The sequence below is a fragment of the Anolis sagrei genome, chromosome 5 (assembly GCF_037176765.1).
Source record: "Anolis sagrei isolate rAnoSag1 chromosome 5, rAnoSag1.mat, whole genome shotgun sequence".
In the NCBI taxonomy this organism is placed as follows: Eukaryota; Metazoa; Chordata; class Lepidosauria; order Squamata; family Dactyloidae; genus Anolis; species Anolis sagrei.
Genome location: NC_090025.1, coordinates 53,354,108 through 53,366,696, shown reverse-complemented (window position 1 = coordinate 53,366,696; position 12,589 = coordinate 53,354,108). Strand labels below are relative to the sequence as shown.

General features: G+C 42.7%; 1 protein-coding gene across 6 annotated transcripts in view; it reads right to left on the bottom strand.

Moving 5' to 3' along the window:
• Positions 1 to 12,218, bottom strand: part of GRIA2 (glutamate ionotropic receptor AMPA type subunit 2) — a 101,461-nt gene extending 89,243 nt beyond the window's left edge. For 2 of the 6 annotated variants that reach the window (XM_060778784.2, XM_060778787.2), the window contains exons 1-2: positions 11,347 to 12,065; positions 9,877 to 10,017 (exon numbers count right to left, since the gene is read on the bottom strand). In XM_060778784.2, the coding sequence (XP_060634767.1) occupies positions 9,877 to 10,017; positions 11,347 to 11,440 (235 nt within the window). In that variant the 5' untranslated portion in view covers positions 11,441 to 12,065. Of the gene's footprint in view, positions 1 to 9,876; positions 10,018 to 11,346 lie in introns of all 6 variants that reach the window. The other 4 variants (XM_060778788.2, XM_060778783.2, XM_060778786.2 and 1 more) reach the window with 4 other exon arrangements.
• Between the last annotated feature and the right edge of the window lie 371 nt (positions 12,219 to 12,589).

Below are 12,589 nucleotides of genomic sequence, written 5' to 3'. Positions count from 1 at the left end.
GAGTACAGTCTGTTCAGCACCTTCCATAATCCCCAGTCTTCTGTATGTACAGAAGGGAGTTTCTCATCTGATATCAGCCACAGATTGAGTTCTGGTTTTTAACCTGCCACATGAGAAATGCATCCTCGCAACATTGTAACACATCTGGGCATCCCCTGGGCAATGTCTTTGTAGATGGCTAATTCTCTCACACCGGAAGTGATGTGCAGTTTGCTTTGAACTGGATTATTATTCTTAGTATTATTATATTTATTTATACCCCACTTTATCTCCCCAGAAGGGAACTCAAAGTGGCTATTATGAGTCTAAATGGCCATATAAGTAAAGGTAAAAGTTTCCTCTTGACATTAAGTCTACTCGTGTCCAACTCTGGAGGGTGGTTCTCATCTCAATTTTTAAGCCAAAGAGCCAGCATTGTCTGTAGACACCTCCAAGGGCATGTGGCTGGCATAACTGCATGGAGCGCCATTATCTTCCCGCCGGAGCGGTACCTGTTGATCTACTCACATTTGCATGTTTTCGAACTGCTAGGTTGGCAGAAGCTGAACCTAACAGTGCGAGCTCACCTCGCTCCCAGGATTCGAACCACCAATCTTTCGGTCAGCAAGTTCATCAGCTCAGTAGTTCAACCCACTGTGCTGCCAGGGGCTCCACACCACCAGGGGCTCCACACTGCCATATAGTTCAGTTCAAAGTAGATAATCTGGTTTTATGTGGCAGTGTAGAAGGGGCCTTACTCTCAAGGATATATTCACAGAACTCCAATGCTGAAGTTACACATCCCCTGTGACGATATAGCATTTTTAAGAACATGAAATTCTTTGCCAATTATTCTCCCTCTTTGAATATCATTAATAATGCATCCTTTTAAAAGTTTAATAAATGAACACTTTTAAAGCACATGATCACTTTCATAGTAGACCTGACCTCTTCATTCTTTCTTTCTTATTTTTTCTTTCCTTTTCCCCAAGTTATAGTGATAGCATTTTTGAGTTCAAAACAGAGAAAGATTTGGGAGTGACAACTTTTTCACAATTTAAAATGTTTTGTTGGGAAAAAGCCAAGATCATGCAAGCTTTAATCCTTTTCAATATCTTGTTGGGCTAAACATATAAAGCTCACACTTACAGCTATCAGATATGGTGAATTACCTAAATACCACTGCATGCTAATACTGGCCAAAATCGGAGATAAACAGTCATTTTACACAATATTTCTACATAGAGATACATTGTCCAGTTTCTGAGCAGTTATAGGATTGCACTCTGAAACCTTCCTGATTTACCTGTCTCTTATCTCAGAATATCTATATTGACTTTCTCCCACTTTCAGAGGAGTTGGGCCACAGATACTGTCATCCCCAACTAACATATTATCTATAGTCATGCTGGCTGGGATAATGGGAATTGCAGCCTGGCAATCTTGACCCCTTCCACACAGCTGAATAAAATCTCACATTTTCTGCTTTGAACTGGAATATATGGCAGTGTGGATTCAGACAATCCAGTTCAAAGCAGATATCGTAGACTATCTGCCTTGATATTCTGGATTATATGGCTATGTGGAAGGGCCCTTAGAGAGGAAAGGTTGTGGAAGGCTGATCAACATGATGCAAAACCCTTCGTTTCCTCATTGATCTTGGTCCTGGCTGTAACCATGTTTAAGTAAATTTGTCGGAAACCCTTCCACACAGCTGTATAAAAATCACATTGAAATGGATTACATGGCAGTGTGGTCTCAGATAACCCAGTTCAAAACAGATATTGTGGATTATATGCATTTATATTCTGGGTTATATGGCTATGTGGAAGGGCTCAGGGTTTGACTTCCTTTTTCTTTCATATTTTATGCATCTATTTGATTTTTATTATTGATTTTATACTATTTTTATATTAAATTGTTGGGTTTTCAAAATTCAAGACAGATGTTTGGCATTTAGCTTGGATTATCATTCAAGACAACTGTCATTTTTTCTTGAGCAGTATTTTGTGCATTAATATAAATGTATTTGTATATTTTAATTCTATATTTATATCAATATCATTATTGTTTGCCACCTTGAGTCCTTTTTTTAAAAAAAAGATAGGTAGGATACGCATTTAACAAACAAAAATAAATAGAATCTGGATTGCTGTGAGTTTTCCAGGCTCTATGGCCATATTCCAGGAGCATTCCCTCCTGACATTTTGCCCACATCTGTGGCAGGCATCCTCAGAGGTTGTGAGGTCTGTTGGAAACTAGGCAAGTGGGGTTTATTATCTGTGGAATGTCCCGGGTGGGAGAAATAACTCATGTCTGTTTGAGGCAAGTGTGTATGTTGCAGTTGGCTACTTTTATTAGTATTAAATAGCCTTGCACCTTCAAAGATTGGCTGCTTCCTGCCTGGGGAAATACTTTGTTGGGAGGTGTTAGCTGGCCCTGATTGATTCCTGTATGGAATTCCACTGTTTTTTGAGTGTTGTTCTTTATTTACCATCCTGATTTTAGATTTTTTAAATAATGGTAGCCAGATTTTGTTCATTTTCATGGTTTCCTCCTTTTTGTTGAAATTGTACACATGCTTGTGGATTTCAATGGCTTCCCTGTGTAGGCTGACATTGTGGTTGTTAGGGTGGTCCAGCATTTCTGTGTTCTCAGGTAATATGCTCTCAGAAGTTCTTTCTCCCACAGATATAAACCTCACTTGCCTAGTTTCCAACAGACCTCACAACGTCCAAGGATTCCAGCCATGAAAGCCTTTAACAACACATACTACTTCGTCACACTAGAGAATGTATCCACTTTAAATCCACTTTCTGCCTCCTGCAGAATTCTTGTGTTTGTAATTTAGTGGGGCTGTTAAAGGCTCCTCCCTAAACTACAAACCCCAGAATTCTGCAGGAGGCTGCAACTGGATTTAAAGTGAATTCATTCTCTAGTGTGATGAGACCCATAAATAACATCCATTTTATTGTTATGTTGTAGTTTCCATGGAATCAATACTGATGAACAGGCCCGTAGCCAGGATTTCGTTTCGTGGGGGGGGGGGGGCTAATTTTTTTTCAGGGGGAGGGTTTCGGGAGGGTCTAGCCTAGCAAACCTTTTGTATCATTACCCCCATACCCCCATGCATATGGGATATCAGATCATGATATGAATAAACATAACAGTTTAAATAATGCACCAGTAAGGCCTTTTCGCGAACCATCATGAGAATTTCGGGGGGGGGGGGGAGGGCTGAAGCCCCTCAAGCCCCCCCCCCCCCCCCCCGGCTACATGCCTGCTGATGAAGATTAAAATATATTTCCTGCAGGTTGGTTCCTTTATTAAAGTTGGCTGTGGGAAAAACCCATTGCTGCTGCTGTTGTTTTTGTGTTCCTTTAAGTAGTTTCTGACATATGGAGACCCTAACATGAATCTATCATGGGATTTTCTTGAAAAGATTTGTTCACCATGGATTTTTCTTTGCTTCCCTCTGAGACTGGGGGCCCTTCCACAAAGCCTTATATCCCAGAATACCAAGGCAGAAAATCCCATATTATCTGAGTGTGGATTCTGATAACCCAGTTCAAAGTAGATATTGTGGGATTTTCCGCCTTGATATTCTGGAATATAGGGCTGTATGGAAGGGCCCTGAGAGAGTGTGACTTCTCCAAGGTCACCCAGTGGATTTCCAAGACTGAGCAGGGATTCAAACTCTGGTCTCTAAAGTCAGTACAATGTTCAAACCAATATGTCATGCTGGCTCCCAATATCCATTAGAGAATAAAGTTATCGAAAGCTGAGGCTGTCCTTTAGACATCACATAATTTGAAAATGGCCATCCAATCAGTTACGGCTCTTAACAATTTACTGAATTTGTTAAACTTAAAAGTAAACTATACTGAGCTCATTGGGACATGTTTCCCAATAAGAACTGCCACACCTATTCCAATCTGGCTTTGAAGCTGTTTCAGTAGTAAAACTTTATCTGATGTGGTTGTGCTAGCAGCCTTTTGAAAGGAAAAGAAATAATGGATAGTTCATTTGAGCATGTGTATTGCCTGATGACCATGCCATCTCAGATGTCACACTTCATAGCAGTGACTCTGACAGTTACAACTGTCAGTTATATAATCAAGTCTAGAGTAAGCAGTGATGTACATTCATGAACCAGCCATGAGATCGAGGATTAAGGCTCTGCAGTTGATTCACATTGGTTTTTATCCTCTTTTTTGGTTAGTGATAGTATAATGAGAAACAATTAAAAGCCATTGAGTAAGTGGATTGGTCTTCCATTGGAACACATAATTGGAGTGATATTATCTCCTCTCTTTTTATTCTAGTCAGCATCACATACCAATCCTAAAGCAACTTCCACTGTATAATACTTAAATGCCCCTTGTGGGATGCATCAGGTGTAAAATGGACAATTAACAGATATATGCCTTCTCCAGCTTTTTAAATCAGCCAAGTGGCCTTTACAAAGGTAGAAGGACAGCAACTTATTACTCATTAATATTAATTAATTCACGTCCATATATAAAAAGTCAAAGAGATTCAACTTCCATTCCACAAGGCAAGCATATCCACCACTGGTTGTGTGTATTCTGGTAACAAGAAATAACAGGACAGGAGAGAAATTTCCCATAAAGTCTTGTGTTACACAATATGTGATTTGATACTATATTACCAAAATATAATAAATGTCCACTCAAATCTCCTGGATCCAAGCCCATCACTGGCTATATTACATTACATTGTGATATATCATATTATATTAAGCATCAATTAATTATATTGTGAACTCTTACACTGCATATTGAGAGAAAAGTAGGGTATAAAGTAAGGTCGAAGGTCGAAACTGGAGTAAGTAATCTGTAGATTTCAGGTCGAAACTGGAGTAAGTAATCTGTAGATTGCAGCTCAAGAGGCATGATTGTGTGAACATATAGGTATGATTTTTATAAGAGTTCTGGAAAAAAATACAATTAAAACCACAAACACTAAAATTAATAACCAATCAGCATTTGCAATATATATAGGCAGGGGGGATTTTTAAAACTCTGATTCTTTTGAATCAGGAAAAAAATAGTGTAGAGATGATTCCATATTGAAGCAAAGGATTACCTTGCAAGTGGGAACTCTTCCCATTTGTACCACTTCTCCTCAGATTTAAACACTGAATCTTATCCAAAACCAATGCTAGCCTTCAAAGCTCTCAACTGTGGTATCTCAAACAGAAAGAATGTGCATTATTTTAACTCTAGTGGCCACACCCAGACACGCAAAGGCTTACGTTCCTAACGCCTGCAATCTCAGAATACTGACAGATTGGTTAGGCTTATATCCTTATGTTGTTCTTATAATGCCTTACAGTATAAGGCAACTTTTTCTCATAGCTGTCTGGCAAAACTCAGCATTCACACTCAAATATAACGAGGTCTAAATACTTTCCATGGCTCTTGCTCACCTTGACCTTCCCTCATTTTCCCTTCCTCCTGTTCTCTTCACTATCAGATTTCATATTGTAGCATCTGTCAGACAATTATCCTTATGTGCTAAAACATGTTTACTATACTGGCAGTGCGGCAGAAGCAATAGCTACTCATTGTCCTAAGTCAGTAGACGTTTCTATAAAATGTAATGCCTTTGCTATCCAATTTTTCACTCAATCCAGACATTAGAAACAACTAGAGTAACAATAAGTTGTATCCATGGGGTTTTTTTTTTCTGGAAAAAAGTGATATAAAACTGTTAAATAAGGTGTATGTGAGTGAATGAAGTACTAAATAAATAAATAATCTACTTTCTTTCTGTTCATTATACTGAGCAATAATGACCTTGTGATCCAAAGCATCACACTATATTTATTTCCCATTTTAAAGTACTGTTTGAGGTTTGTTTGTTTTTTTTAAAAAAATCTGATATATTCTATTCCACTTCATGATTTTGAAACATAAACCTGTATTTCATTATGTGAGTGTCTTAGCAATTCTTTACCTCTTGACACCTTCTGTATTCCTAGAAAGGTATAGCAAAGCTAATTCCTTCCTAGAAATCCATCTTTTTATACTCCAACAACAACAACAATTTATTACGGTCCATAGACCCATCAGTGAACAAGCAGTCATATGAAATTATCCCATTTAATTGTTGAAAATTAGTATACATGTTTCAAGTAATGCACCTATCCGAGGTTAGTTTCTTTCTTAGCCTTGTTGACACTGCAAGGAATTTTGCCACTATGAGGATCATCCTGTGGCACTTATGCTCTAAAAGGTATCTAACAATCCCTTGCAGGTGGTCATGCAGGACAAAAATGGATATAAAAGTTGGCTATATTTCACTGTGTAATAGCTGCACTTCAATAAAATGTATTCTATTGTTTCTACTTCATTTCCTTCACAGGGGCATAGTCTTTGGATGTAAGGAGATCCAGACAATCTGCCTCTTAGCAGCTCTGAGGGAAATATGTTTAATCTTGCCTTTGTAAAGCATCTGTGATAGTTGATCACTAAGACTTTTTAGGTAGTCACATGTCTTAAATGGCTCTCTGTATGACAAGTTGAAGACTGTGAGAGCATGGTGAATTTGAGCAGGCTATAAGCTCTCCCAGGGCAATGTCCTGCAATCCTTTTATACTGTAAGAGGAATAGGGGAGGAAAAAAACCTCTATATCTTCAAATGTGGTATAATTTAAGTCATATTCTTATATCCAAAGGCTATATCGAATTTAGTATAAATTGAGACAGACCCTAGTCTGATACAATTTTTGGACCATGTGATTAGCAATAGAAATAATGAATGCACTATGATTCCTCTCTTCCTTTCATTCAACTAAATGGTTTTTTTAAACCTTACATCCCAAACCAAGCAGAATATCAGCTCCCCAAATTTCCCCATGTCATATATATACACATGTTTTTTTCTTAAGTATCTTTAGTTTTACAAATACAGATTAACACTGTGGCCTGTGCCACCTCAAAGAGTGCCCATTTAGCACACTGTTAATTTTTGAGACAGGAGCCTCCTTATTTCAGGTGAACATTAATGCATATTATGAAAAAGGCTGCTGTCCATCAAAGTTGTTGCATACAAGAAAACGCTTTAGCTCTAAAATGCCACAGGTCTACTGCTATATCCGCTACTGCACAGATATTCCCTATAGCAGAAAGCTGCATTTGGCCAACAAAACTCTAATCCTCTGAATGAGTAGGATGTGCTTTTTGATCAACGTGAGCACATCTTAGATCTCCTTTTCCTCCTTCTTGAAGTTCATGGGTTTAAAAATCTTGGCATCGGTCCCCTTAGAAAATGACAAAATGTCATGCCTTCCTTTAAAGTCAGAGTGACAAACTGCAGTTCTAATAATCTTAGCTGGCAGTGATTTGTCTTCAGGCTATCAGCCCACCTCTCCTCCTTGTTGGCTTTTAATATTGAAGCAGTCGGCTCTTTTCCCCATGTGATGTGGAGTCTCCAGTGAATCTTAATTCAGTTCCAGTGCTCACCAACAGATATTCATCTATAGCACTGCGAATGGCAAAGCCCTAATTCCTGCAATTGCATTGCATTGCAGCAGTGCAAAGATTCAACCTTGGATTTCATAAATCCTCTTTCAATTACTTGCTTTACTATCAGCATAATAAGGGAAGGGATGGGATCTTAGGAAGCAATTATCCTGAATCCAGGCATACAATAAAAGCATTCTCTCTTTACTTGGCTGATTTTTAAAATATGAAATATTAGTTGTGACTCTCATTTCGATAGTGCCAGCCACAACTGTTCAGCATTTCTTCAAATGTATCCCCTAAGGAAATGTGCATTTCAACAGATGATAAAACAGCAATTTCAGATTTGATTTGATCGCTGTATTATTTTTGCTACTTGACCCTTGCAGTTGCTGCATTGTGCTTCTTACTGAAGTCTTCCAGAAAACCCTCTAAACCTTATAGAAGAGGAATACCAAGACTATGCCAAGTGAGAGAAGGAAAGCGGCTCACATGTGTATACTCTGTATGCTAAAAAACCATATGAATATATGTCATTCAAAACTCCTGTGCCAATAAAGCAATGCTCCTCCTGACAGAGGGTTCATAGAAGAAGGAGGCATTCCTCTTCCAAATCCAGGGCTCATTCTGAGCTTATTATCCAGGTTCCTTTCCTGCCCAAATCCAGGGTAAAAAGGCTCCTTAAAGAGCAGTGATTGAGAAGGTAAAGCGATGGGGGCAGTGCAATTCTAATATGGAGAAATGAAAAAGGAAAATGGCTGATCATCAGCATTTCTTGCAGCTATTGCTGTTCAGGCTCAACAATCCACTTGCAGCTATTTTGCTGCTTCTCTGAGCATCTTCTGGCCATGATGCGCCCTTTTACTAAACCAAGAGAGGCCTCGAGGGTGGAGATAGCCTTGAGGATGGATCTCTTTTTGAACAGGAGGCATATGTTGGGGTGTGGAGTCTTCAACGACTAGGACAGCCATCTCAAGGCAGCGAACAAGCTAGACAAGGCATACGAGCGTGGTCCAGTGCCATGTGCAACCAGCCAGCCAGGAACATATGATCTACAAGGAGCTCTGCTATCACTCCCCATTTGCCCATTCCAGCTCCTCCTATAGGTGGCCCCTTCCACACAACTGAATAAAATCCCACAGTATATGCTTTGAACTGGAATATATGGCAGTGTGGACTCAGATATCTCAGTCCAAAGCAGATATTGTGGATTTTCTGCCTTGATATTCTGGTTATATGGTTGTGTGGAAAGAACCGGTGTGTGCAATTGTACATGGGGCAAAAAAAAAAAAAAACCCCACACACATCCTATGGCAAAATGGGCTATTGTTTAGATCCATTTCACAATTGGATTCTGTAGTATCCAAAACCCAACCAATCTCTCTGTTATAGAATTATGGAGAGACTAATACTCCGATCCACAATCTGGCAAGTTGTAAAATATGAGTGCAGTAACAGTTTAGCTGCCAGTATTCCCTCGATCCATTCTGTAAGGGGAAGGGCAAACATCTTATGGCTAAGGAACTAGATCTTGGCCCAAAAACATAAAGTATTCGGGAACAAAAGACTTATCTTTATGCAGCAAATAACTCTGTAGGAAGGGATGCAGTGGAATTTAAACCATATATGGAGACATGTAAGAGAAGAGTATGGCCTCTTCCACACAACTGAATAAAATCCAACATTTTCTGCTTTGAACTGGAATATATGGCAGTGAGGACTCAGATAAACCCATTCAAAGCAGATATTGTAGGATTTTCTGTCTTGATATTCTTGGTTATATGGCTGTGTGGAAAGGCCCTGAGTCCACATTGCCATATATTCCAGTTCAAAGCAGATACTGTAGGATTTTCTGCCTTGATATTCTGGGTTATATGGATGTGTGGATGGGCCCTATGTTTGCCCATATTGGCCGGACCCATGTGAGCCTCAGATATGGAGCAGGGTCACACCACAATCAACCATTATGCAGCCAGCTTTATGTAATACTTTGAAAGAGTGAGAACATCAGCCTTAGGAACGTAGTCTACATCCAAAACAAATGGTACAAGCTAGTATGAAATGACTGGATGGGTAGACCGAGACAGAGATGAACCATTCCAAGCAAGCAACTGCCATATGAACATAGCTGGATGGGTGCAGAATGAAAAATACATTCACATCCTTTCATTCCATCCTTTCATCTTCTCACCCCACCCACCTCCCACTCCTTTACCAGCAGCTCTGAAGGAGTTCAATGCCAAAGTCATGACCACCTCCTCCACCCACCCACTCACCCACCCTCATACGCATGCCTTCCCACACACCCACCTTCTTTTTCCCCCCTCGCATAATGCGCAAATGCGCCTGCTGCCCCAGGAATGAAAGGGTCCCAAAGCAGGAAAGGGACTCAACATCTATTACTCACAAGCGTTGGTGACAGCAAAGCTGTTGGCCACCTCCAGGTTGTCGATGTGGGATGTGAGTCGGAAATCTGAAGTGGAAAACTGAACCAAGCCTACCCGGAAAGCACTGTATTCCTGGTCGGCTCCCCTGGGGAAGAGCCCCCCTGTGGGATGAGAAACAGAGAAAGAGATAGATAGGAGGGGGGGGGGGGGAGAGAGAGAGAGGACATCAGTGCTGCAGGCAAGGTGGCAGCAGTGCCAGATCCATCAAGAAACAGAAACCCTTCATTCACCCACTTGCCTTCAGGCTCATTGATCTTAAAAGCCTTGCCATCTCAAAGGTTGCAGGCTGGATCTACACTGCCATATAATCCAGATTATCAATGCAGGTAGTCCACGTTGTCTATGTTGACCCGGATGATATGAGTCTGCACTGCCATATATTCCAGATTATCAATGCAGGTAGTCCACGTTGTCTATGTTGACCCGGATGATATGAGTCTGCACTGCCATATATTCCAGATTATCAATGCAGGTAGTCCACGTTGTCTATGTTGACCCGGATGATATGAGTCTGCACTGCCATATATTCCAGATTATCAATGCAGGTAACCCACAATATCTACTTTAAACCGGATTATATGAGTCTACACTCCCATATATTCCAGATTATCAAAGCATGTAGTCCACATAGTCTACTTTAAACCGGATTATATGAGTCTAAACTGCCATATATTCCAGATTATCAAAGCAGGTAGTCCACATTGTCAACTTTAAACCGGATTATATGAGTCCACACTGTGATGTAATCCAGATTATCAAAGCAGGTAGTCCACATTGTCTACTTGGACCAGATTATATGAGTCTACACTGTGATATCATCCAGATTATCAAAGCAGGTAGTCCACATTGTCAATTTGGACCAGATTATATGAGTCTACGCTGCCATATGATCCAGTTCATGTCAGTTAAACTGGATTTGATATGGCAGTCTAGATCTAGCCTAACTCAGAATAAACCAGATTCGATTCTGAGGAGGGAAAGAGGGAGGGGGAAAGTCGGGAAAAAGAAATGGCTGGATCCCACACAGAACCCTGTTTGGCATACATGAGGAGCGCCAACCTCCCTGCCCAGTACCCCAAATTCCTTGGCAATTCGCTCCATTATCCCTACAGGGTTGAAACTGAGCCATGGAGATGCTGGTTGGCAAGGAGGAAAGGGAAGAGAGGAGATTGGGGGGGGGGGGGGGGGGGGGGAGAGAGAGAGAGAGATCAGTCACTGGGGGAAAGCCAAGGAGTCCATCTCCAGCCAAGGTACCTTCACATCCTCTCATTCCAGCTCCCAAAGGCAGCGTGCCATGAATCTGCCTGTAAGAGTGGAATGAGAGAAACCCAGAGCTGAACGAAAAGGGGAAGCAGTCAGAATTCATGCAGTGGCACTGGAAGGAAAGGGGGGGGGGGGGGGGTAAGGAAAGGGCAAAAGAGATGGCTCACCTATTTGCACGCCGTTGGCGTAGACCCCCCAGATGAGTCCCCAAACCAAAGGAGCCAGGAAGAGAGCAATCTGCCGGATCTTTTGCATTGCCATGAACAGGCGAGCATCCACAACGCCGCGAAATCCGTCGTCTCCCGCCGCCGCCTCTTCCTCGCCTTCTCGCCTGGCTCGTCTTCTTCGTCTTCGCCTTCCTTGCCCGTTCTCTCGCTCAGCAAATTAGATCCTCCGCATCTTGGGCGGGCGGCTGAAGGAGCCGCGATGGAGGAATGCAGCCCTCAGGAGCAAAGGGAGGGAAAGAGGAAGAGGAGGAGGAGGAGGAAGAGGAAGGCGCGCTTTGGCCCGCGGTTGCTGCAGTGCTCCCCGGGGTTGAGGAAAGCGCCGCCTTGGCTTGCGGGGCTCTTGTGGGTTGGGGTCTCCTTCCTTCGCCTCAGCCCCCGCGCTCTTCTCTGCTTGCTGGGCGTCGCTTGGGGACATCCAGCTCCTTCGCCGGCCAGCGCACGCATCCACCAGCCCTCTCTAGGTCTCCCACACGCGTGCACACACACACACACACACAATGAGAGAGAGAGAGAAGGAGGCAGGCGAAAGGATGGAGATGGAGGAGGAGGAGGAGAAGGAGCCGGCGTGCGCGTCCCCGCTAAGAGCGCGCGCCCCGCTCCCCTCTTTTCCTGCCTGCCTCCTTGGCTTGCCTTCCACAAGGCCTCGAGGACGAGGAGGAGGAAGAAGAGGAGGAGGAGGAGGAGGAGGAGGAGGAGGAGGAGGAGGAAGGCCGTGCGGGTCCTCTGCGGCTGGTCCTTTTCAGCACCGGGGACAGCGCCTTTTGGAGGAAAGGATGAAGGCAGAAGGGAGGCCTGGATGCCAACGCAGCCCGCCCCCTCCTGCTGCAGCAAAGCCACCTCCTCTCTCCCCCCTCCCTCTCCCCCCCTCTCTCTCTGCTACCCCCTCCCATTTATTCTACTATGTATGCCCTTCTGACAGGAAGGAAAACAGGGTGGTGGTTGTGCTGATTTGCCAAACGCAACTCAGGAACTGCCTGTTCGTTTTCGAGCATGGCTTCCTCTCTCCCCCCCCCCCTCCCCCTCTCTCCCCTCCCTCCCTCTCTCTCCTACCCCCATTTATTTCTCCCCCTTTCTCACCCCACCCTCCCTCCCTCTCTCCCTTCCCCCTTTCTCTCTCTTCTTCCCCTTCTCTCTCCTACCCCCATTTGTTTCTCCCCCTCTCTCCCCCCTCGCTCTTATCCCC